The sequence below is a fragment of the Columba livia genome, chromosome 12 (genome assembly GCF_036013475.1).
Source record: "Columba livia isolate bColLiv1 breed racing homer chromosome 12, bColLiv1.pat.W.v2, whole genome shotgun sequence".
In the NCBI taxonomy this organism is placed as follows: Eukaryota; Metazoa; Chordata; class Aves; order Columbiformes; family Columbidae; genus Columba; species Columba livia.
This window is the reverse complement of record NC_088613.1, coordinates 19,249,587-19,275,282: the sequence shown is the minus strand read 5'-3', so window position 1 is coordinate 19,275,282 and position 25,696 is coordinate 19,249,587. Positions and strand designations below refer to the sequence as shown.

Sequence of the window (25,696 nt, the reverse complement as noted above, 5' to 3'; positions counted from 1 at the left end):
GCTGCTCATCAGATGGTTTCTCCGGCAGATCTAAATGAGCTTTCCCCTGCTCCAAACCTGTCAGAAGGTGTGTGGTGGCAAGAGGCTGATGCTGAGCCTGTAGAAGAAAGCCTTGCTAAGGGGCTTGCTGTGTAATGTGAGCAAAATGCCTTCCCAGTGTGACTACATGCCAATCGGGGGTCTGGTCAGAGCTGCCCTGCATCTGTCTCTACACAAAAAGAGCCTTTTGGGATTTTAATTACCCAGCCCTAATTGTAAGGTGGGCAGTGATGATGGCTCTAATTATGGCCGTGCATTCCTGTTTGTTACAAGCAAGTCTTTCAAAGCTCTTAAAATTGTTAAAACATGGCATTTTGGACTAGGTTCTGGGTTCTGTTGTCCAGCTTAACACCAGGGAACTTCAGAAATCCCATGGACAAGGGAATCGAACATGTGGGATGAGAAAGGGCCTCCTGAAGCTGACAGACTCCCTGTTATCTCACAGTCCATCACTGAAGCACCCATCCGTGTGTCCTGCGTGTGGAGCAGGGATTGGTGAGCAGCAGCAGTCGTGTCAGCTGTGCCAGGCCCACAGCCTCTGTGCTGCTTGTGGAATCAGGACAGGTTTGTGGTCAAACCACAGTAGAACCCAGCGTGAAGCACAGCTGTTATCTTTTGGTTTTGGAGAGACTAGAGATGTTACAGAGGTGATGACATTGTTCCCTTTTGGAAAAGGGGTCACTGTAACTTGTGAGCCAAGAGGGGAAGTGTTTGAAAATTGGCAGAAGATTAGAAATGCTGGGGTGAAAAAAAATCTGAACTTCTGACTCCCAGCTAAAATGGGTAGTGCCATTGTTAGTTATTCCTGGGTTTGTTTTTCTGCTCCATTTTTTGTAATACGAAAAAAATAGCTTGCTGTGTAATTCCAGGCACTTATGAAGTGGGAGGAATAGTGGTTAGTCACTTCTTGCGGTGTCTGGAAGAAGTGTTTTCAGGAGGAGCTTGAATGAGAGGGCTGTGGTTTGACATCCCTTCACAGGAACCATGCTTAAAGTATTCTGGGTAGAAACAAGATAACAGGGGCACGAAAGGATTGAGTCGAGCAGAGGAAAATATTGGCACTCTTTTCCCATCTCCGCTAGCCGAGGGCAGTGGCTACAAGCCTAATCGCAGAGCACTTGGGCCAAAATCTGAGCGACTTCCCAGGTCAGCTGCATGAACAGGAGATGCGGTAAGCCCCAGCTCAGCTGTTGCAGCTTACAAACATTAGCAAGAAACTTAAATATGGTGCTTGAGATAACCGGACAGGAAACCTCCCCCGAGTTCCCGTGGAGTGTGGTGATAGCAGGACAAGCTCCGGACGGAAGGTCTGCTGCTGCGGGCAGGAGCAGCAGCGGGATGGGAGGGAAAGCACAGAGCCCACCCTAGTTTGTAAACACCTTCAGCATCCCAGAAACTAGAGATTTAGAAATGCTCAGTGATGTGGTGGCAGCATCAAACCCAGAGCAGTCAAGAGTGAGGCTAAAGGAAGGATATTCTTGGATAGAACCGGACCCAGGGAGTCCACCAGCAGCTCCAGTAACAAGTGTCCTGAGATACCTGAGGGATTTGCTTGCCTGTCTCTCATCAGGGGGTGACACTTGGAAATGTTTTACCAAAAATAAACATGCAAGAGGAATAACTTCAGCCTGAGCACGACAGTAGCAGCAAACTCCAGCCTCTTATTATTTTAAGGCTAAATCCAGCTCTGTGCTGGCACCTGTTCCCCAGGACAGTTGTTGACCCTCCTGCCTGCACTCCAGGCTGCTCCACGTTATGGAAGGGTTTGTATTTCCAGTGCAATGCTGAGCCACAAGCAGGGAGAAGGTGCCACCAGGACAGTGTGGCCTGGCTTGCTCAGCTGCTGTAAGCGAGCGCTCCAGCAGTTTGCAAATGCGCTAGCAGCGTAGAGCTGAAATAGCTCAAGCAAGTATTTTCAAAACGGCCTGCACGTTGTCCCACAAAAGTGCTGGTTCTCTCTAAGGCACCTGGCCCAAACCTGTTAGGAGATCATAGAAGAGACTGAGGCTGGTGTGGCACAAAGGATGCTGGAGTGGGGTTCAGGGGACCAGCGCATTGGTCCTAGCAGTACCGCAAATCTGTTTAGCTGTACTCACCTGCCATTAATGCCCTTGTTTCTTGCTTTCCTGGTCTTGCCTTTTAAAATTTTTATGTCTTTGGGCAGGAGCTGAGTGATATTATAGGCAAGTAAAAGCTCAATATGACTTGGTCTTAATGCTGTAAAAGAAACAGCATTGCAGTAGCATTGAAGGAGAGCAGCTGTAGAAAGGCAGAAAATCACTTTCTCAAACTGTTCTGCCTAGTTGCTTTCAGACCCTATCCCAAATTCTTGTTTGTTCTGGGAACTTCTGAGACAGTGGAGTTAAAAACATTGTGAAGAATTGAAAGAATGATAAAGGGCAAAATACATTGTCAGTGGGAGATGGGTTACTGATTTCACCATTCACACAGCTGCAACTCTGCAGTGAATGTGCCTTCTTTATTCTGAGAGATACCCTGTTTCCCCCAAAATAAGACAGGGTCTTATATTAATTTTTGCTCCAAAAGACGCTTACTTTTTTATATGTGTAGCTGCCTGGACACTATTTCAATTGACTTTTTAATGAGCTTTAACTAGGGCTTGTTTTTGGAGTAGGGCTTATATTTCAAGCATCCTCAAAAATCCTGAAAAATCATGCTCAGGTTTATTTTTGGGGAAACAGCATAGATCGGAGAAATGAACTGAAAGATGACATGGAGTTCTTACTAGTTTTTGGGCAGTTTAAGGCCCTCACTTGCAAGTTAGAAAAGTTTCCGTTTTCCATGTCCCCATTGAAGTGAATTATGCTTATCCCACCTCTAAAAACCCCGCAGCATCCCACTGCAGGGAGTCAATCATAGCCCACAAAGGTGGATTTAAAAGTTGAAAAAGTTTTGTTGTTTAAAAAGAAGGGCTCGGCAGGTGCAGGGGGCACACGGGGTGGTCGGGGAGAGGCACGAGGCCAGGCCTGGTCCTCATGCAACCGAGCCTCTCTGTAGCCTACGCCTGCGGGAATGGGGGAAGAAGCCCAAACAGGGCGGTTTTGTGTCAATATTTGAGCTTTTTGGGGACTTCCTAGGAGAAGCTGTCCTTGCTGTAGTGGGAAGATTGGGACTGGCAGGTTGGCAAAGTTGGATTTGACCGCTTCCCGTAGCGTGAGGTGGTGTTTAGGTGGAAGGAAGCTTTGATGCCACACAGACTCCTTTGTGGTTCTGGCATCTCCATTGGGTTTTCAGACTACCCGATACGTACTTGGACAGGGTTTGTGGGGGATTTTATACCTCCTTTGGGTATGACACGAGGAAAGGCTGCAAAATAGGCATCTGACTTTGTATTTCACGTATCAGTTTAGGTTTGTAAGACCCCAAAACTTGCTTGAGGCTCATTGCTGGTCCCAGGGGTGCGCACAGGTCCGGGCACTGCAGAGCATGTTGGCTGGTGTCTGACAGGCGAGGAGCAGAGGCCTTTCACTGCAGTCTTTCCATGCCCTCTGCTGGCTTCTTTGTGAAATAAGAGTTTATTTCTATGGAACAGCAAACCTTATATTTTTCTTAAGATTTTGAATTTGATCCCCAGAAGGTTTAGAGACTGCAGCTTGCTGCTGGCTGTCGTAGCTGCACGTAGACGCTGGTTGGTTTTGTGTTGCCATTTTCTGAGGGAATTACGGTTGCCAGAAGTGTGAAAATGAGATTTCTACAGGCTTTTCCACCAGGGCAAAAGTTGCCTGTCCCATAGGATGAGGTGCCAGGCTGACCCGGGATGCCCTGGGTTTCCCAGCCGGTTTGGTTTCAAAGCCCTGTAAGGGTCTGTCTGGTCAAACTCACTTCTCAACAGCACAGCAGATGATGGTTGCAGATGTTTCTCTCGAGCAGCTGTTGAGTTTGTTCCTCCGAGTCCTGTACTTAGGAGCCAACCTAAGCATAAAGGTGCTCTGGGTTGCGGAGCAGCCCACACCGATGGCGCAGGATCGGCGCTTTCACAGCATTATTCGGTTTAGTGATTTCTTTGCAATAGCTGCACGCTGCGTTGCTCTGTATGGGAAAATCAGGGACTCTCCCTGTGCGGTGGGTCTAACTGGAAGCACAGGATTACTGATTTGCCTGAGTGTGCACATGCCAGCGGATTATCTGCATGTTTTCGATCTGATAGCTGGGGCGCATCTCAGATCATCCCACAGGTTTGGAGTTCTGCTGTAGTGCAGCAGCTGCAGTGCCTTTTCACGAGAGGAAGATACAGTCACTTTCTTTTTCTGTGTCAGAGCAGAAATTGCAAGTGATGTGCAGCAGGTTCTCATAGTGCCCTTTAGCTTGAGATTGTTTTCTTCTCTCCGCTACAGAACATTTTGGGAGCAACTGCAGAGCGGGGACTGCTGAGTTGATCTGTCTTTTCCCTCTCCACTCTGTTGAACGAGACTAACCAGGAGACGGGTATTTCTGAAAGCTGATCTTCAGAGATCTCTTCATCTCCTGGTTACAGGCACTAAACTGGCTTGTGTCTCAGCCTGCTGCTGGTAGTTGTGCTTACAAAACACTTCATAGTCCTTCCAAATTAAGAAATAGTACTTGACTTCCTAAATCCTCCTGTTGCCAGAAGAACACTATCTGTAGTGAGGTACAATTTAGTTGCAGAGTGAAGGTTCTTTGTATTTATGGCTTTTAATACGGTTGTGTCTGACAATCATCTTATTTTTAGTGGAGACAAAACCCTTAAAGCCTATCTCCAAGCTGTTCAGACTTTTATGTTTTTAATAACCGTGAGGTGCTAGCAAAATCTTGAATTAAAGTCTATATTTAGTTCTGTCTATAGTGGAGTAGGGTTTTTTTTGGGAAACGTATTTTTAGCCTTGTCAGGGAAAAGCAGGTTGAGTTTGCAAAGCTTTACATATATATATATCTATATACGCTGCCACAGAACACATGGATAATTCAGTTTTCCACAGTTTGGCCTTGCCTTCATCTACTTCTCAGCCTCCAAGTTACAACAGGCCACCTCCTGCCATCCTTGGTGCATAGGAACCTCTGGCCATTGCTGGCCTATATACTAAAGGGACTATGTGTCCAAAAGGTCTCAGAGCGGGAGGTTTTCTGTGGCTTTTGCCTCCTCTCGGCTGTTACCCAGCCAAGAGAACTGTACTGGCTCACTGGACATGGTGCTAGGAGCAGGCAATGGGACATTAAGCCATAATTCATCCACAGACTCCCACTGTGCCTTTGGGGTAATTATAGCCTGTCTGTGAAAACTGGGGCTGCTGGAGTTGTGAGGACAGATGCCCTAGACCATTCAAGGCACCCAGTTAGCAGCAGGGCCATTGAAGTACAACTCCAGTGTTTTTCTCCAGTTAGTTATAAATGCTAATTCATTCTTGGGATTAATGTTACCAGATATTGAGGTATAATGGGGGGATTTCACCACTTTATGGGTGCTTCAATCGATTGCAAGTATCTTACTGTTTCAAGTAATATTTTGTTGGCTATTGATATAGGGGACATGCCTCTTTAGGAGGTTTTATCAGTCAGCCTCCAGAGAAACTACTGCGATAATTTCTGCTTTCCTCTGTGAATCTTTCAGGAAAAACAGTTGTTCTAGTTTTGCTGAACTATGCTGTGCATTTTCAGAGAATGCAAAAGAGGTCCCAGTTTACTTTGAAGTGCTGTGGTTTGCCCCATCCTTGCATTTGGACCTTCTGAAACCTGGCAAGGGCTGCAATTTGTGTTCTCCCTGGAGATAAGGCACACTATAATAACCGAAAAAGAAAGAAATACAACCCTAATTGTGGTGGTAGGTGCTACATACTTTGGAGGGAAAATGGTGCAGAGGGGTGTGTTATAACAGGTGTTCAGAGGAAGGTGCAGACCACCCCCATTGGGTGCATGGTGCCCAGCTGGGTGGGTGTGCACTGGGTGCTTTGGGACCCTGTTCTGGTCCAAATGGCACTGCTGCAAAGAGCAAGCACTACAAATGCTGGGCAGTGCGATTAGGAGTAGCAGGGCTTTTGACCCGTTTTGATCAGCAGGGAACATTACCTGTGCTTCAAGTCCTACAATAAGCTAAACCCCAGTATTTTGGGGAAAGACTTCGAAAAATTCATAGGAGTAAGACAAAGGGCTGAAGCTGCTGGTCTTTGGTGGATTTGGTGCAGAGCAAGGCCAGGCCATCTGCAAGCAGATAGTTACATCTCCCCAGTCACACCAGAACGTGATGTAGGGAGGACAGGAAGCATCTGGGAAGAAAAGCAGCTCTGCTTGTAACAAGACTTAGTGCATTTGTATTAGAACTTTGCTGATAGCTGAGTGATGTGAGACGTGGCTTTTGAAGGAGGATGGGCAGTGGGTCAGATATGTTGTTTTGCAGTTATGTATTCCACCAAAGGGATTCAAATCCACCTTTACGTGAAGAGTCGTGTCTGTCCCCAGGAGGCTCTCTGTACCCTTCTGATGGCTCCAGCAGCACAGCAATGCTGGTATGTTTATTCACCTCCTGTCCTCTTTGTAGACCATCTGTACGCTTCTGTTTATCGAACTGGAAAAGACCTTATATGACCTCTGGAAATACCTGGGAGTGTTTTGTTAAGATTTTTGGGAGTGAGGAAAAAATGACATCCTGTTACTAATTTACTTTACTTTTACATGGATCTTATTATCAAGAAGACTCTTGAGTTTTGCAGGAATTGTTCTTGATGGGTATTCCAGCTTTATTCTAAGAACTTATAACTTTTATAATAGGATGGGCGGATCCTATTGTTATGCTACTAGATGAGCACACACATAAACAGCCTGTTCTCCTAAACCTCACCCTTGCAGGCTCATCTCTCTACTCCATGATTATGTCTTACAAGTGCTGGAGATCTTTCTGAAAAATCTTCTTTTCCACTTCTTACTCACTTGTCTCTTGAGCATGGGCGTACATGGAGACCAGTGATGACTGGCAGCTGTAACCTAGCAAAAAATCCAGAAATTAACAGTCTCCTGTTTGCTGTAGACCACCAAAGGGTGCATCTCCTAGTTCAGTTCAGGAGCACCCACTGGAGCAGACCTCTCAGCTGTCCATCCTCACTGTGCTTTGAATGCACTAATTGCTCTTTATGACTCTAAGGAGCCTCACCTGGGGCCTGCACACCACACCCAGGGGCTGGGCAGCCCATGTAACCTGTGCCCTGGGTGCTTGGTCCTTCCTTAAGCATCGGGGAGGAGTGCTGGTCTTCAGCTCAGCCAGAGCTGGGCCTTTGCCTGGCCGCGGGCCTTGCTGGGCTGGACATCAACCTGGAGCCTGGTTTCCTGGCCTGACCTTGGTATTGTGTTACCTCCATGGGCCTGCCAGCGGTCAGGGGGCTTTGTCTGACCCTGATCTGTAAACTTACTCACCTGGTTTACCTTAGACCTGCCCCATCACTGTAAATGTGCCTAATGATCTGAAGTCTAGCTGACCCTCGCCACCGATTGCATGTGGAATATTGTGTCCAGTTGTGGCCCCTCAGTTCCAGCAGGACAGGGAACTGCTGGAGAGAGTCCAGTGCAGCCACCAAGATGCTGAAGGGAGTGGAGCATCTCCCGTGTGAGGAAAGGCTGAGGGAGCTGGGGCTCTGGAGCTGGACAAGAGGAGACTGAGGGGGGACTCATTCCTGGGGATCAATATGGAAAGGGGGAGTGTCAGGAGGATGGAGCCAGGCACTTCTCGGTGACAACCAATGATAGAACAAGGGGCAATGAGTATAAACTGGAACACAGAAGGTTCCATTTAAATATGAGAAGAAACTTGTTCCCGGTGAGGGTGGCAGAGCCTGGCCCAGGCTGCCCAGGGAGGTTGTGGAGTCTCCTTCTGTGCAGACATTCCAACCCGCCTGGACACCTTCCTGTGTAACCTCATCTGGGTGTTCCTGCTCCATGAGGGGATTGCGCTGGATGAGCTTTCCAGGTCCCTTCCAACCCCTGACATTCTGGGATTCTGTGACCATAGGCCTGGCCTGGTCCCTGGTGTTGGCACCATGGCAGGGGACTGGTGGGTGAGACTCCATCCTGCCAGCCAGGATATCTCTTTGGCTGCTGGTTTGCTGTTGTTTAGAACGCAGCCAGCCCTCATTGCATGTCATGAAGCCAAACTAAAATGTTTTAGCTAGCAGTGGGTCTTCAGCACCAGCTAATTCACTCTCTATGTGTGCTCCTACTGGGTAATGTGAGAGCAGAGAAAATGCTGTGCAGAAAGCAGACAACTTCATCACATCTCACTCTCAGAAGTGCCTCGGAGGCTGAGTGCCAGTGGAAGTTGTTGGACTTAAAAGACCGTGAGCTGTGTTGGAGGTTATGAGCCCCAAGCAATGGGAGCGAGGGTGCTCCAACTCCAGAGCCAACAAGTCTTAATCGTGCAGTCAAAAACAAATGAAGTGGGTGCAGACTGCAGTGGGAAAGTCTAAGGTGTGTTGTAGTGTTTTGAATATTACATGTATTTTTATATGCTCCGTGATTGCTTTGTCTGAGGTTTGACACTTATTGGTAAAATTCTTCTTTTCTTGCCAGCTGATGTCTCATCCTTCTCAACCATCCCCACAAGCACCACCCTTCAAAGTCCTCGTGGAGAGATGTTGCTCCGCACCCCTCTCGCAGAGCACCCCGATGGGGCTGGACCAGGTGGGAGGGCGCATGCAGCACTTGCTCAGAAGACGCGGTGAGTAGCTTTGTGGTGTTTTTCTCCCAGGTTTGTGTTTTGGTCTCGCCCAACCTGCAGAGCAAGCCAAGGGCAGGACAGGTTGGAAAGTCAGAAGTGTGGCTTGTGTCTGTGCTTGTTACAGCCCTGGAGCCAGGTGAGGGAGCTCTGGTAGCCACATGTGCCAAGTTTCTTGCTACCTAATGAGATCTTTTTGTAAACAGTGTGTTTATGAAATAAGGCTGTTTTCTCTCTTTAATGTCTCTGAACGCAGTCCCTATGATTTGGTTACGAGATGAACAGATAGGCACGTAAGGTGTGAAAGCTGTTCAGCAACTTCTGTGTGAGTTTTCATTTGATAGTTTCCTCTTGGCTTTCTGTCCTCTTACCAGTCTCTGTTGTGAGTACTTGCCCTTTGGAGGTGGCACGTGGATGTTTGTTTGGAAACACAGCAAGAAGTGAGTGGGTTTTGGGGTTTTTTCTCCTATGCTTGGATACTCTCCCTGATCAAGAAGAGAATCTGATGAGACAAAGACTATGATGAGCTATCCTCTGCATTTTTCCTGCTCAAAACGATGCTGGGGAAAGCACTACAAAATGTATTTGCTGGAGGGGTTCTGTGTTGGCATCTAAGTATGCTGATGGTTGAATAGATGACATCATTTTTTTGAACCTCTAATTAAAAAGATTGATAGTTAGAGTAAGGAAATTATTTCCTGAAGGGACCCTGCTAACACCAAGAATCCTGTGATTTAGTAGCGGGCAAGTACGGGAGCGCTGCCAGACGGTGCTGGCACTGCTCAGGAGCACACGGGGGATCCAAGCACTTAATGGATGGTGGCAGCACATCAGGCTTGAGAAGAACTAGGAAAGAAAAGGCAAAGTGGCTGCCTCTCTAATTGATGGCTCTTCTCTTGGGGTGCACACATTTTTAGCGCATGGGAAGTAACACATGCATCTCTCAAGATGTGAGCATTGCTGTGTTTGCACATTGCTCTGGAGTGCTACTATGTGGGCATATTGCCTCTGGAGCCTGGTAGCAGCCTCCTGCTATAATCGGCACTCGCGCTGCAGCTTGATTTTCTACGAGTCTAGAAAGTGAAACGCATGTTGCTAAAAATAACAGCAGGCTGCTTGCGTCAGCATCGCGTTTAGGAAATAGGTCTCAGTGCAATCTCTCTCCCAGCAACGCTGGAAGAGGATCAGGATTGCTGCCCACCCAGGCACGCCGGGGCTGCGGCAGGGTCCCAGCGCTGCCGCGCTCTGGCCTGGGCAGAGCGGAGTCCCCAAATGTTTGATTTGGGGGCAGGGAGCATGTAGTGTGTGTGTGTTTTGCCCTGTAAGGAGAAGTGACCTGAACCCCAGGAGCGGGGGTGTGTGTCTCCACTCTCCCAAACTGTGAGACCGTTTACCCTTTGTTATCTGTTTCAAACCCCTCAGGACTGACAGTCTGAAACCTCTGCCGTGGTTAGAGGTGCATCAGGAAAAAGAAAACAAGCGTTGTGCATCTTTCAGGGAAGAATTCCCGAATTTGGCTGTTTTCTGTAGGTTCTTTTCTCCTTGAAGGCGATGCCAGGCCCCCAGGGTGGTGTGTGTGCGAACGCAGGCGCTGCCCGGCCCGCGCGCACCTGCCGACAGGAGCCTGTGCTGGCAGCTGCCGCGGGGGCACGAGCAGGGATGCGAACAGCCTGACAGAGGAAGGGATTAACATCTGACCTTGCCAAATGTGGGAGGGGAAGAACCCCGGACTCGCACAGAATAGCAGCCTCACCCCCAAAAGAGAGGGATGAGATGGAGAGCTGAAAATTTGGGTTGATTAGAAAAGCGAGAGCTTAATTTTGAAAGGTGAGTTGCCAGCCCTCCTCCAGCATTTGCCTCTTCTTTACAAGCTGTTTTGTGCTGGGGTATGTACCATCTGTAAGGCCAGCCTGAGATTTGGTGTAAATGTTGTAGCTCGCTTAAAGCTAGATCAGAATTGCATCTGTGAGGGGTTGGCCTGAAATGCTTGAGGTGAGAAGTAGCCCAGTTTCTTTGAAAAACAGCTTCTGTGGACTTTTCCGTTTTTGTTTTCTACATAAATTCGAGGAGCTGTTTCTTTTTCAAGCCATTGCATCATATGGATCACAATGATTGTAAAGCTGGGATTTCTGTAGGTCCAAACTGTTAGCAGTTCTGACCCAAGGAGCTATTGCATGTTTAATACTGGTGTTTGCAGATGAGGCTCTTGTGCTGCCTGGTGCTCCTGGGAGAGCATTCCAGCTTCACACCCAGCTTGTCTGACCCCACCTGCTCACACCACCTCTGAATTTGGCTCTCGGCTCTCCGTTTGTGCCTGCATTTTATGTAGTATCCAAGCTCTGCAATTTTTCTTGTATCCCAAGAGCACTGAATAAAGCACCTAAATATACTCTCTGCTCTCTTTTTCTAAAGAAGAGGTTGAATGAGTCTCTTGCAAACAATTTTGTTTCTTTCATTTAAAAGAACAGCCTCCGCCCCCAGCCTGAGCTAAAGCACAGCATTTATCTTTTGTCATTCCTCTTTTTTTTTCCTGTGGATTTTCTCCTGGCAGTTGAGAACGAACAGGCTTCAAAGACTCTGAAGGTGCGCGGGAACTGCAGGAACGGTGGACGTCGATGGAACCTCTTCAAGCCTGGAGCTGAGAAGCTGCAAATCAGTCGGGTAAGGTGTGGTTTGCCATATGCCTCTGCCTGCTTCAGGGGTACTATTTACCTGCTGCATGTTTAGCCTTGGAAACTAACAGCATGCTTTACTAACAGCTTCCTGAATCTGTGGTTCCTTCAGCTACAGCTGGGTGTTTTTTGTTATTAGAGTTGGTTTGTAGCAATAAAATCGTAGGTGCATTATCCTTTCCCCTCTGGTTTGGTTTCCCTTCAATGTGTATTGGAGGCTTTATGGTCTAAAGGAGGAATTGGGCCTCCCATTTCTTCAGCCGAGTGTTCCTTGCAGGTGGAGGGAACTGTGGTGTTTTAGATCACCGATAATTTGCTCTCTGTGCTTTTGATGATGATTTTTTTATTTTCCTTTTTAACCATCTGTCCTGTGGGTTTCGTACCACTACCAGCACTGTCTTGGTGACAAACTGATGTCACTGATTCTTTCCCAGAGTGTTTTGCAAATATAGGCATAATCCACTTTGTGTTTTTTTGTGTGTGTGAATGATGCTTCCAGCAGGGGAAGTAAAACCTGTTGTGGGCCTGGGAATGTCTGTGTCTTTCTCTGGGAAGAATTCAGAAGAGATGGCAAGAATTGTACAGTTTGTCTGATATGCTTCCTTGCTTGTGTGTGTGGTGGTTTGCCATGCATTTGAAGTCTGGAAACCTTGGTTATTCCATGATCTTGTTTTGGATTTGTATCATTTGTGAGTCTGGTTTCACTGGTACCCAACAGATAAGGCTCTGGATTTTCCAAAAATCAATAGATTTGCTAGCTGGCAATGGACATGATACAAGGAGAGATTTTCCGTGAACAGGGCAGAAGAGGTTTAGCCCTTGTTGTTCCTCAGACAAAGAAAGGATGAGCTGGGAGCCAGGATCTTCCCTGCTGGAATCGAGATGGGGAACTGACCTTCTGCCATTGTCTCTTGTGTGGCTCTTTCCCTACCCGTTACTGTCCTGCCTTACCGGTCCTTTATTGTATTCATTTTCCCTTTGATATCTGATGAACTGTCTTCCTGAAATGTGATTCCAGGGAGGACCTGGCCTCTGGGTCTGTTTTTTCCATCCCAGCAGCAGTAAGTTGGCAGTAAGGGGGGCTGTCCTCTCCAGCCTGCTTGCGTTGAGCGTTGGCTGCCAGGGAACACGTGCAGGGATGGGCCGCTGCTATTGAAGCCGCTGTGACTTTCTGAAGTGCCATCTTGCATCACTTCTTTTTTCTTTCTTGACTTTTTGTGGGCTGAGATACAAGCTGGAGGATAGATAGGCAAAGAGTTCAGTCCTTCCTCTTCGCTCCCTTCCCTTTGGGTCTTACCTTGCTTCCCAGACATAAACTCCTCCTTTCAACTCGGGGGGCTGTTTTGGTTATAGGTGTGCTGAACATCTGAGCTCCTAGAAGATAAAATGATCCAAATCCAATAGAACTGTTGGTCCTCGGGGCCAGAATAAAGGCAGGCAGCTGCAGAGTGTCCTGTTATACAGCATGCAAGCCCTACTTTGAAGTATCAGGTGTGTTGTTCATGTAAACCATTTCCATGTTCAGGATCTGGTGCTGACCAGTGCATGGATAAGTTTGGTCTACCTTAATTAATCAAACACTTTCTTAATCTTTTAAGAGGAGCCATATGTTTTGTAGCCTTCATAGGTGTCCTTCAGGGCCTGCTTGGAAAGCAAGCTGCTATTCTGTTTTCACACAGCATTGTTACTGAATGCATGAGAGACAAGACGGTTTGTGTCCTGAGTCATCTCAGTAATACCAGGCCTGTTCCTCATTGCAAACGGAGCTGACATCAGAGCACCCTTGCAAAGGCAGCGGAAAATGGAAACTTGAGCAAACCAAAAGTACTGCTGAGGGTTGGGAAACTTTGCTTCTGCAGTGGTGATATCTAGGAAGGATGTGGAACTGGAGAGGGAAATGAGCTTCTCATGAGCACAGAGCCTGTGTGTGATGTTTGGCTCAGACAGGGTGTGCCGAGGACCTGTGTGTCACTGGGACGGAGAGTTGGTTTTGGGTGCTGATCAAGACGCCTTCAGATACTTATTCAGTGCTGCCATTAAGCAGCATGTCGTTCAGCTTGAATTATGGTGAACGGGCAGGTGTGAAACCTGTGCTGGGGTTTATAAATCAGAGGTGCTGTGTTAAGTGCTGCAAGAGTAGGATATATGAATGTGACTCACAATAGCAGTGCTGGAAAATTCATCTGTCGCCTCTGCCCCAAGCTGAGTGAAGATCTATGGGTCTGCAGATCATCTCTTTGCCAGAAAGAAATTTGTTCTTTGGCAAGATTTATAAATTTGAGATAAGATTTGTGGGCTTGGGTATCTCTTGTTAGGTGCATTCATTGACAGCTGACAAGCAGTCAGGTGGCAGAGCTAGCACAGAAAGGAGTTATCACTTCCAAAACAGAGGCTTCTGCAGAAACTGTGCCTGGTTTCCAACTTGAATGGGGATGTGTAAGGTGAAGAGAGAGCAGGAGGAGACTGACAAGGCATCGGGCTTGTCTTAGCGGCATTGGCGCCATCTGGTCCCTTGCAGAGATCTGAGTGGTTGTGCAAAACGAGCATGGGTATCACTGCATGTCATGCAAAAATGCAGAGCTGTTGGTGAGCAGCTGCCTTGAGGCTGCTAATTCTTCGTGCAATGTGCAGATTTTGGCAAAAAAACGCATTCCCCTCCCGTTCCTGTTTGTGGTTTTTTGGTGGTGGTGGGTTTTTTTTGGTGGAGAGGTGTAGAGTTGTGTGTGTGATTTAGACGTGGCCTCTCTTAACTCCCTCCTAACCCAGAAGTCTGGGCCGAGAGGCTGATCCTAAGCCCAAGGAGGAATCCCCCTTGTCAAGACCCCTACTTATCACTGTTGTTTGTCACATCTGGTAACACCATCCATAATTTTGCAGCTGGCTGCATCTTAATCCATCTGTCCAGACAGGAGGGATGGCAAAATGCGGTTGCAAAAGTGAGTGGTGGTAGCAGGAAAGGAGACGTGGGCAAATATTTAATCCTAGGATCTCATCTTCACCCTAGGAGTGCACATGTGCATGCACAAACCTGGGTTTTTCTTCCTACTCATAGCTCTCCTGTCAGTCATGCCCAAGCCATCCTAACAGTGAGTGTCTGTAAGCCTGGGCACAAGCCTCAGAAATTTTCTATGGAGTAGTTGAGGTATTGTAGGTAGGAATAGGAAAACTGAAGCACTAGAGGGTGGTACACGTCGAGCCACGCCATAATTTTTTAGATTTCCTTTCTAATTTCAAGGAGCAGGAAAAAAGTAAATAGAGTCAAACTGAGTTGACTTTTCAAAGCTTTCAGTATTTTGCTTCTTAGAAGTACCCTTCTCAGCCTGGAGAAAACTCTGAATTGAGACAGTTTATGTGCAAAGCATTTTGGTTTAGCACCTAGGTCACTTAGAGGCTCTGCTTTTATGAGAGCAGTTTGGTACAATCGAAAGCAACTTGCACGGGATCTCGAGGTGCAAGAACTGCAGACTGTGCTGCAGCATGCAGCTGAAGTGCCAAAGAGTGATCGGAAAGGCTGCTTGAGCTCTCATGGGTCCCTCGGCGTCTGTCATGGCTCTGTGATTGACACCCTGGCAGGTCCTGCCAGCTGGGACATGGCTAGTCCTTGGGGACAAAGGACAAGGGGAGAAATGAGTTACTTTCTCCAACCACGGAGCAAATCTGGAAGGCAGAAGCAGAGGGAGACAGTCCCGGCCTGGCTTCATTCTGACCCAAATCACTGGCCTCTGCTGCTATTTATTAAGGGACTTGCTGCTTCTAGCTAGCTGACCAGACTCAGTCACCTCAGCTCTTTCCATAGACAAACGCTGTGGGGATGCACTTCAGAAGGAGATTCAGCCCATCCTAAAATCAGACATCCTCTCACTGTGTGGAGACACATGTGTTGGTTCTCTCTATCTTAGGCCTAGAGATTTAATTTTTAGCCCTTAACATAGTAACGACAACTGCAAACGTTCCTGTCTGCTGCTCCTTTCCCCCCTTCCTGTCCTGTGTGCTCTTGTACAAGGGGCTAAAGCCCAAATTTATATGCTGGAGGAAGCCACCATCTAATTATTTAGAATGGAACCTTTGCCTGAGAGCCAGCTTTTTTGACATCCCCTACTAATAACCAGCAGGTCTGCTGCGCAGAGGTGTTGAATATTCACAAACCCCACCAGCCCAGCCTGTCCTTTCTCCTCTCCAAGTCGTGAGCTATTTCGAGGCCGGTGGGGAGTTGCCATTGCAATGATGGTGGATGTGCAAGTCCACAGCTCCCCAAAGCTAATTCCCCTCTGGCGTGTTTATGAGGAATAAGAAATTCAAACAATGTGCAGCCTCCAAGAGAACAGAGCAAAGGGAAAGTTGATTTGGGTTCTCTCTTGCTCACAGTGTGCTGCAACGAGCAGGGAATGCTGCTTGATATTCAGTACCAGCTCTCCTGCTTTCTATTTTTATCTTCTAGCGTAGTGCTGAGTGAGCGTTTTGTTTAGTGGGGTTATTTTTTTGCTGTTTGAAATGTGTCCTGCACCATGTTTCTCTTGCTGCTTAGGGATGGAAGGGGGTCTGGCAGGGCTGGTGAACTGCTGCATTCTGATACATGAGCTGGATGTCATTGGAGTCATTTTTCAGTCCTTCTGTCCGTGTGAATAGGCTGATAGAAAAGCAGAGTCTCATGGCTTTCCTGGTGCTATTAAAGTATCAGCGTGCGGGTTACAAGAGGTTTGTATGCATGTATGGAGAGCTGCCAGGAAAATACATGCTCTTTGGATCTCTCTTCCCTCATTTTAAACACTCAGGACTTCTGCTGGCAGGGCATGTCTGACCTGTATATTTGAGGGGGGCTTGTTTTATATCTTGATAAACCTATTATGCTGTTCTACTTAGTGGTGCTCAGAAACTTTTGAGTGGTTTTCCACTGCTTTCCTCCATGAACCACTCTTAGGTGTTTCTAAATGGTTTTTTTGCAAGTTCTGAAAAACTCTGTGCAGTATTATTAAAAAAGAATTGAAAAATAATAATACAAAAATTGGCTTGCTCATTCAAGGAGGAAACAGCGATTTGGTCCAGGCTGACAGATCCTGATGCTCCTGGCTCCGAGCCTCATCGCTCTCTGACGTGTTATATGGTCCCATCTGTCTGTGTGAAGGGTGCTCAGCAAGGACCCCTGAACGAGTGGGGTTTGCAGCAGCCTTTGAAGCACCTGAGGTCTAATGTGTCTAATCTGATTTAGTTTATGAACTGGTCAGAGCACGGAGAGCATTGAATGGATGTGTGTAGTCTCCAGTGAACTCTAGGTCATCCCTAAACCCATTTGCATCCATTTTGCATGAATGGACTGTGCTTTGAACTTGCTCCTCAGTGACTGTGATTAATATTAGAGCAAAATACACTTTAGAATTCCTAATACCAGAAGTGAGCAGTACTTACAAACTTACCATGCTCTGGTTATTTTGCCTTGCTTAGAAATAACATTTTGAAGTGGTCATTTTTTGTACAGGGCAGTGCGGGGGGGATGGAAGCTTTGATTCCTTTGGTGTTACACCAACAGTGCGGTAGCATGAGTGTTTCTCCACCAGACAGCATGAATCCTTACAGGAAAGAGAAGCTTGACATGACAAAGTGGTGACCTTTGAGTTGTGGATTTCTGTTCTGGGCAGCGCAAGAGAGAGATTTAAAGTTCCAGACTGAGAAGAGGCTCCCAGCTCTTTGGAAGTTGTGCGTGAGCCTATATTACGAGGAATCTCAGCTTCCAGTTTGTGCTGGTCTGATAGGGCAATTGGACCTTGGGGTGTTTTCTGTGCAACTGTAGGTGGTAGGTACTGCATCCCACATAGTATTAAATGCATGTATAATGGTGACTGTGCATAATTACCTCTTCTATACTTCAAATTAAGCTCTCCATCCTCATCTTATATATCGTCTTGGAATGGATCCTTTTCCCTGTTGCTCAGTAGTTCCACCTTGATTGCTCTGCTTCAATTCATTACTCAGCTCTGGCACTGTGTTTCACTCAGGGATATGGCTTATACAAAAGAAGCTTTAATGTAAACTCAATTCGTGTTGCATTGCTAAAACCTTAATGATATTTTGCTTGGCAGCAGTATATACTCCATGTGGTTTGCCCTTCCCCAGTGCACCATGTTCTCAATAAACTAAAGTCCGTGGTAGGTGTAGCATGAAAAATCTCTGAGTAAATATTGGAACAAATGCTTTTGTAGTGCTTCCTAAGCTCTAGCTGCATTTGTGATTCAAGGCCACCGCAGTGTCACCAGTATTTAGCTGAAAAGGGGCTAAATATGGGAGGGGAAGGCAAAAGCACAGGTCATAGCTTCAAAATCTCTTGTGTAGCTGCTGAGATAGGATTCTGAGATGCATCTTCCATACGAAAGTGCTGCTGAAGCCACTGGTCACTGGCTAGGTGAATACATCCAGAAACTCACCAGGGGGTGGAGGGGAAGTGGTCACTGTGTATGTAGCTCCTGTACGCTCAGAGGTGAAGTCCAGAGCGCTTCACCGCATCACTGGACTCACATGGCCAAGGGCAATTCCCCTTCGGCTCCCGTGATGGAGGAACGCTGTGTGGAGGTGGGAGCGCTGTCCTTCTGCTCCTGTGGTGTTGCAAACTGCGTGCAACACCATGCTGTGTCCAAAGCTGGTGATTTGTTTCTGCTAATGCCCTGGAGGGAATGCCTGGGACCATCCTCTCTGCTTCTTTCCCTTACCTGTTCCAATCTGTTGATACTCATGTAATGTGGAGGGGGTAAGTTCATAGAAAAAAAGAAATACAGTGCACCTAGGCGCACTGCTGTGATGCTGTGAAAATCTGGGGTTTGCGGGGAAGGTGCAGTTGCTTAGGCTGGATTTTGCTCTGTGTTTTGATATCAAGAGGCTGAAGCAAGGTTCAGATAACAAGCTGCCACTACTGAGTGCCACAGGTAGGGCTAAAGGGTCTAATTTTGTCCCTGGTTTTGTTCTACAGAACCATAGTGGTTTTCATACCTGGATTAAACTTGGGACATTAACCCAACAACGTGCTTGTACTTGGAGAACGAGTAACATAAAATTAACAGAATGGGAAGCTGATGATTATATTAGTGAAATCACATGTCCTGCAATGAGCACCTCAATGAATCGGGGAGGACTTAATCTCTTAATGGACTACATGGACTGTAGAGAATAATTCCCCTAATAAATCTCTTTCAGTCTCTAATGTCTAGGGAAATATATTATCCTGTTGTCCAAAAGCCTTGAGAGATCAGTCTCAGTTCCAGTAGGACAGGGAACTGCTGGAGAGTCCAGTGCAGCCACCAAGATGCTGAAGGGAGTGGAGCATCTCCCGTGTGAGGAAAGGCTGAGGGAGCTGGGGCTCTGGAGCTGGACAAGAGGAGACTGAGGGGGGACTCATTCCTGGGGATCAATATGGAAAGGGGGAGTGTCAGGAGGATGGAGCCAGGCTCTTCTGGTGACAACCAGTGACAGGACAAGGGGCAATGGGTACAAACTGGAACACAGGAGGTTCCACTTAAAGATGAGAAGAAACTTCTTGATGGTGAGGGTGGCAGAGCCTGGCCCAGGCTGCCCAGGGGGGTTGTGGAGTCTCCTTCTGTGCAGACATTCCAACCCGCCTGGACACCTTCCTGTGTAACCTCATCTGGGTGTTCCTGCTCCAGCGGGGGGATTGCACTGGATGAGCTTTCCAGGTCCCTTCCAACCCCTGACATTCTGGGATTCTGTGAAGAACAGTTCTTTCATTTTAGTTCTGTCTGGTGTGATTGGTTCAGTGGTCGAACTCCTCTGCAACTGGAAGAAAGCTGGAATAATAGCTGGTTGCAATACTGCTGTTACCAGTATGTTACTGTTTGCCATCACAGTGCCAAGACAGACCCTGGGCTGGCAGGATGGGTTGCAGCAGCCTTTGAATAGTTGGGGAGGCTGCAGAGCCCAAACCACCATGAGCCAGCATCAGAGGAACCACCCACTTGTCAGGGACACAGCACAGAGCCTGTGGCTGTTGCAGGTCACCTTCAGGGGGTCTTTGGTCACTGGCCTTCAACTGTTCTCACCCTCGGCAGCAGGTGTAACTTATGCTGAATGTGGAGAGCTGCTTCGGCACTGCTTGCTAACCAGGTTGAAATGTGTTTTCCTGCAAACCTATGTACTGACAAAGTGTTGTCTCTTACAGTTCTGCTTGTCTGCCGTTGCTTGGTGTGATGGTGTCAAATGTAGGCTTTCTCCCCAGCGATGCCATCTATGATTTGGTGGGAGAAAGGAAAGCAAAATAGTTGCTGCAAGCCAGAAGAGGCCTCCTGTAAACTGCAGCTGGAGTGGGGTGCCCAGGAAGGAGATTCCTCCAAGAGGGATGAGTCAGTGCTGAATGATGCCCCTTTACTTTGCTCCTCATACAAGAACCTATGTGTCTAAAAGCAGAAATAACTCCACCAGTGCCCTTTGTATGTTGGGTGCTCCTCAGCTCTCTGTCCCTTGACATGCTTCCAAATTTTGAGGTGAGTTCAGCCTTGCCTGGAGAAACAAGCAGGTCCCACTGGATCAGGCCATGATTTGTGACTGTCTTTTAAAGGAGACTTGCTATGCTGTAGGGGTGCTTGGTGTCTCAGAGATATTTAGATGTGGAAGTGAATAGGTCAAAGCAGTGTCAGCATAATGCTGGGGAATGGACTGAGCTGAATCGCGAGCAGCATGCTGCCAAGCAGTGACAGGGCTGCCTTGTTGCAGTTGTCTTTCGGGCACTTAAATGGGCTGCAATCAGGTGATACCCTCTAGAAAGTGGGAAAACAAAGAGAAAAAGGTAAATTACAGCTATTAAAGACTTCAGCGTAGCAGTGATGCGCTCAGGTGCCTTAGCAATGCTGACTGCATTCCCGGAGTTGCAGTGATGCTGCCAGAAGCTGTCTTGTGGGGTTGCCTTTGTCTTGTGAGTGGTGACTCCGAGGTGTTCAGCTGTGTGAGCTGAGCCCCTCTGGGAGATTTCCACTGTGTTTGCAGTACAGCAGACCTGGGCTCTGCACTGGGAGGTGTTCAGCTCCACAGTGACTCCGTGAAATGGTTAAGAAGCTGATGCAGTCTTTTGCAAATACGTATGTTATTTTGTGTCCATCGAGCCTGCTGAGCACTGTACTGTCAGGTGTTTTCCCTGTAACTGCACTGTGCGGTGCATGCTGTGTAATGCCCCTGCTGAAATAGAACAGCACAATCGGACAGCCAGCGCCGTGAGCGGAGCTCCCAGGATGTGTTGTTTCAGTGCAGGGTAAGAAAGATGTTTCTAGACTCTCCTGTCACCTCTGGCAGCTCAGTCATTTGTGCAGGTGAGAAATTTCTTCCTAGAGATGAGGAGGGGGAGCTATTCCCCACCACAGCCTCCGTCCCTTGTCTTTACTGCGGCTGTGAGGGATTGAGCTGCTCATGGTCTTGTGTTATTCATTTATCTGTGTGACTTCGCTGGAGCCAATGACTATGTGAGTGAAATGCCTCAAGCCCTTTTAATGCTGGGTGCAGGTGATGGACAATGGAGAAAGATAGCGAAGGGAGATGTCTCCAGTATAAACTGAGCACTAATCCTGCCCAGATGTGAAGTTGTTGCTCGGGCAGCACCATCTTGGGAGGCAAAGCTTTGGCTGGGAGTAAGCACGAACCTGAAGCACTGGTGCTTTCAAAACAAGGATTTGCTAAACCAAAAAGGGTCAGTTCTCCTGGCTCAGTCAGCTGCGCAGATGAGGAAAATGTTCAGTCCCACCTATGCAGCATTTTGCAGTGACGGAGTTGGTATAGAAATTGATTTTGTCTGTCTCTTGGGCAGTAGTTGCGGGCTGGACAAGAAGAAGCAGGGACCTGGATCTTTTGTACACATAATTTATTTCCCTGCATTCTCTATTAGGGCATCTCTCTCTCTTGTAAGAAATCTCACTTTTATTTTTACCCCTGGACAAATATCAAATATTCCTCAAGAGAGATGTGTGATTACAGCTCAGTTTTGACAGTTGAGAATGGTCCAGCTGACACATTTGCTTCATCTGAAATGCTGCTATTTTGAGCTTGGCTTTTGTTTTTAACCATCAGTGTTAGGTTTGCATTTCCTATGGATGATATTTTGGGTTGCCGTGGGTTCTTACAAATCAGGTCTGCAGTGGATCTGGCCGTAGCGTTTGAAACTCCGCTGTGTAAAATGGTGATCTTCCCGTCTGAGTTTGGGGTTTGTCTGTTCTGCTTTGAAACTCTTTCACCCAAACAGAGCAGAACTAAATCCCCGCATCCCAGCTGCTCATCACCAAATAATTCGGTTTACATCTGGCTGAAGCATAAGTGCTTCTGCAGAAAGACCTTTTTCTTCTCTTTTTAAACTTTTTCCTCAAGATAAAGGCAACCCTAACTTTATAGGCACTTCTTTTGGAATTGGGCATTTTCCAGCTATTATTTTGCCAACTATTAGAGCGGCAGATGATGAGGTGGGAACCCAGTTATGCAAACAAAGCCACGTCACTCTTGGCCCAAAAATAGCTTCAGTACATGTGCATTAAGGTGGAAATGGAGGCTTTTGGTGTCCGTACAGCAAACAGCGAGGGGAGGGAGGCGAGAGGGAAAGCTCCAGCTTTTTGTTAGAGCCTCTCAAGAGATAGTTAGAGAAAGTGTGTTTTCCAGAGGTGAGCGCAGTATTGCTGCTTGTGATTTCAGTGGGATTGGAATCACTGCCTTTCTAAGACAAAAAAGGGACTAGGGTTTTGAGAGGTGGTGCTCTGTTCACTGGGGTGTTAATAACTTGTGACATGCAGGTCCCGCACAGAGCATGAAGAAATACTGGAGAATAATTTAAAAAATAGATATTTATGTTCCTTTTCTTCTTCTACTCAGTCTATCCCTAGCACAGCAAAAGCCTGTTTGCCTCTGCAGTCTCGTGTGATTCTTAGCCCGTCGGTCCCTTGCTGTTGGAGATGGTTTCGTCTCATCGTGGAGATGCTTCCTTTGCTGCCCGGGCTTAAGTATTCATCTGTTTTCATTTCAGCCTCATCCAGCACTGCAGTGCCCTAAATAATTTTGAGGTCACCCTACTAGCTATTTGCTGTCTGTTTATGGACATGCTGCCTGCTAAGTTTACTGGGTATATGCAGCAGGGATGTGGTCCGGCTTCCTTTAATACACTGCATGTTGCTCTCCATCAGGCTTAAAATAAACTTCTTTCTTTCTTTCTTCTGTAATATTGCTCCACTGAGCTCCCTATGCAGTGATGGATTTAATTGCAGTTTGTTATCTAGCTGCTAGGAGATTGCATAGCGTTTCTGGCCCAGTTTTGGGTAAATAGCAGAGATAAAGTAGGAATGCAGGTATGGAAAACGCAGATTGTAGGTGTGTAGATGTAGTTTCCATTAGATTCAAGGTTTCTTTGTATGAAGACTTGCAGTTTCTTATCTCACAGTACTTTTGTGGGATGAGTCAAAAAGGGCCTATAAAGTTGAACAAAGGCTTGATAGCCTCTGTAATGGGGAAGGCAGTTCCCTGGCACTGTTCATTACCTATTCCTCACAGACGGTTTTTGTCTCAATTAGAAATCTTGATTGCATTATTTCTATAGTCATCCAGAATTGCGATTGCCTATAGGAATACCTTAATGTGTTGTCTGGTTCTGATTGCGGGGTGACAATAAAACCCTGGCAGATGTATTGTTAACCTCCTCTCCCCCCTCCCTCTCCCCCTTCCCACTCAGCACAGGCGAATGGGAGGGAAAGAAGGACAGAGAGAAGAGAGTTGGAAAAATTAACAATGTTTTACTAATGCTTCTGATAAAATAGAGAAAATAATACAAAATATACAAAACCAATCTTGAAAGTCCCAGCAACTGCAGAGCCGGCACCCGAAGTCCTGGACTGGACTCTGCAGCCAACCGGAGCTGGATTCAGTCTGTCACTGGCCTCAGTTCGCAGGGGCGACTCGCAAGGTCCTCTCCTAATGTCGGCCATAAGGAAAAGAGAAAAAGGGACGAGATCCTCGTGATCTCCCACTTTATATGAAATATTCACATGAATGGAATGTTATACACAGTTGGTCAGTTTTTGGTCACCTGTTTCTCGTTGCCCCTCTTGCGAGATGTCCATCCATGCTTATCAATAACTTCTCATTCCATTGCTGTGTTTACCAAAACATGTATCTGGTTCTCCAGGAAAATGCAGCTCATATGAAGCTTTAGCTGACAGGCAAATTCACTAAAAGAGAAACTTGTTTTTAAACAAAACCAGGACATGTGCTCAAATACAAGTTCTCTATTCCTGCGCCTCCTCTTTCCAAAGGTTTATATAAACATTTTCTCCTGCAAAAATTTCCAAACATGGATTTTTATTCTTTAGGTCCCCCCCTCCAAGTTTTGTTGCGGATATGTGTCTGTTTCAAGCATTAGGATGCTTTGCCTCTTCCAGACTTTGAGCGTTTTCTGAACAGGATTCCCGTGCACGTTGCAGTTTAGGTTGTGCTGGTTGGTATTGCTGGATTCTGAAATAGCTGATCTCAGCTGAACGTCAGCGTGCACAGCTACACTGGAAAGGGGAGATCACTGCTGATTTATTGGCCTGTCAATTAAATACGAGCACCAGGGTTCTCCCTGCATGGCTGAGAGGTGAAGTATTGTGGTGACAGCAAAAGATCAGCTTTCTTAAATGTAACCGCTCATTTCTATACATTTATGTTTAATGAAAATATTCCTCCATCCTGCACTCTTCAACATTAATTCTGAGATTTATTCTGAACCATTGCCAAGGGAATACATTGTTATGGCATCCTCTTTCCACATCTATTAGCAGGAAGAGGATAATTGAGGAAATCTCACACCGATTTAATTGGGGACTGAGGGCAGGAGCGGGGAGGGGGAGAAACACAACAGAGAAGTAGGTCAGAAGTTAGGTGGTGGATAACCTGCCCGACACTGAGCAGCCGAGCAGAGCGGAGCTGTTTTAGGCAGCCAGGACCCTGCTGCAATTTTGGCGTTCACCAGGTAATTGGTGGTGCTGCACAAGGAGTTGCCTCCCATATAGTTTATGTAACATGCTGCATATAGGCTGGTGCAGGTCCAGGTTTCCTCCGTGGCGTGGAACACAGTGCAGCCACCTCTGCGGGAGTCACAAGGGTGGGCAGGGATCCCTCGTGGCTTTGTACAGAGCCGGGAGGGAAACGGGGGTGGCTGGGAGCTGCTTTGGGGGCAGGTGCTGCGCAGTTTCAAGCTCTCATCAGGAAGGCAGGCGCCGCGCTCTGTTTCGCAGCCGCCCGCAACACGCCGGGAGCAGCGTCCTTGTGCAGATGAGCCCCGGGCCGTGGGGGAATGTGTGACCCCCTCAAATGCTGTCAGCCCCTCCACTTGTGCCGTAGCGCCACGGCTTTTGTGCCGGCAGCGACACCTCTGCAGCCTCTGAGGAAGGGTCAGGGTCTTCTTCCAATGATTATTTCATTGTTTGCTTTTTGCCTGATGTGGCTGCAACACATGGCACTGTTCCACATATCTGCATCAGGCGTTCTTTTGCTGATGACGCTCCTGCTATCTGGTTAGATCCACATGCCTTTTATGCTAAACTCTGCATGCACAGCAGAGATGCATAAGCAGCCACATTCAGTAACCTCGTGAAGCTGCAGTCTTTTGGTGAGGGCTCTAAAAATGTGCTGATTTTCTTTGGGATGCTCCTCTGTCCACTGGACACGCTTAGTCTGGTGGCTCCTCCACTCAGCTTATGGCCATGAGCCAGCACTGGGCCCTTGTGGCCAGGAAGGCCAATGGTACCTGGGGTAGATTAGAAGGGGGGTGGTTAGTAGGTTGAGAATCTCCTGTGTTCCAGTTTGTACCCATTACCCCTTGTCCTGTCACTGGTTGTCACCAGAAGAGCCTGGCTCCATCCTCCTGACACTCCCCCTTTCCATATTGATCCCCAGGAATGAGTCCCCCCTCAGTCTCCTCTTGTCCAGCTCCAGAGCCCCAGCTCCCTCAGCCTTTCCTCACACGGGAGATGCTCCACTCCCTTCAGCATCTTGGTGGCTGCGCTGGACTCTCTCCAGCAGTTCCCTGTCCTGCTGGAACTGAGGGGCCACAGCTGGACACAATATTCCAGGTGTGGTCTCCCCAGGGCAGAGCAGAGGGGCAGGAGAACCTCTCTGACCTACTGACCACCCCGCTTCTAATCCACCCCAGGTACCATTGGCCTTGGATTGCCCTTGGATCGCCGTGTCCAGGGATGCTTAATGTTAATGAGCAAAAAGAGGCTGCTGCAGGATGTCCTGGGGAGCTGCCCGTCGCCTGCCGGATGGAGCAGAACTGGCTGCACTTTGCTGGTTACCTCCCAAAAGTGGAGCT

At 47.5% G+C, this 25,696-nt stretch overlaps 1 protein-coding gene across 5 annotated transcripts in view; it reads left to right on the top strand.

Annotated features, from left to right (window-relative positions):
- ARHGEF9 (Cdc42 guanine nucleotide exchange factor 9) overlaps nt 1-25,696 on the top strand; it is a 214,450-nt gene that overhangs the window by 26,684 nt on the left and 162,070 nt on the right. For all 5 annotated transcript variants that reach the window (XR_010475738.1, XM_065078034.1, XM_065078032.1 and 2 more), the window contains exons 3-4: nt 8,569-8,716; nt 11,265-11,374. Coding sequence is in view for 4 of the 5 variants with exons in the window: in XM_065078034.1 (XP_064934106.1) it covers nt 8,569-8,716; nt 11,265-11,374 (258 nt within the window). In the remaining variant the exon portion in view is untranslated. The remainder of the gene's footprint in view (nt 1-8,568; nt 8,717-11,264; nt 11,375-25,696) is intronic.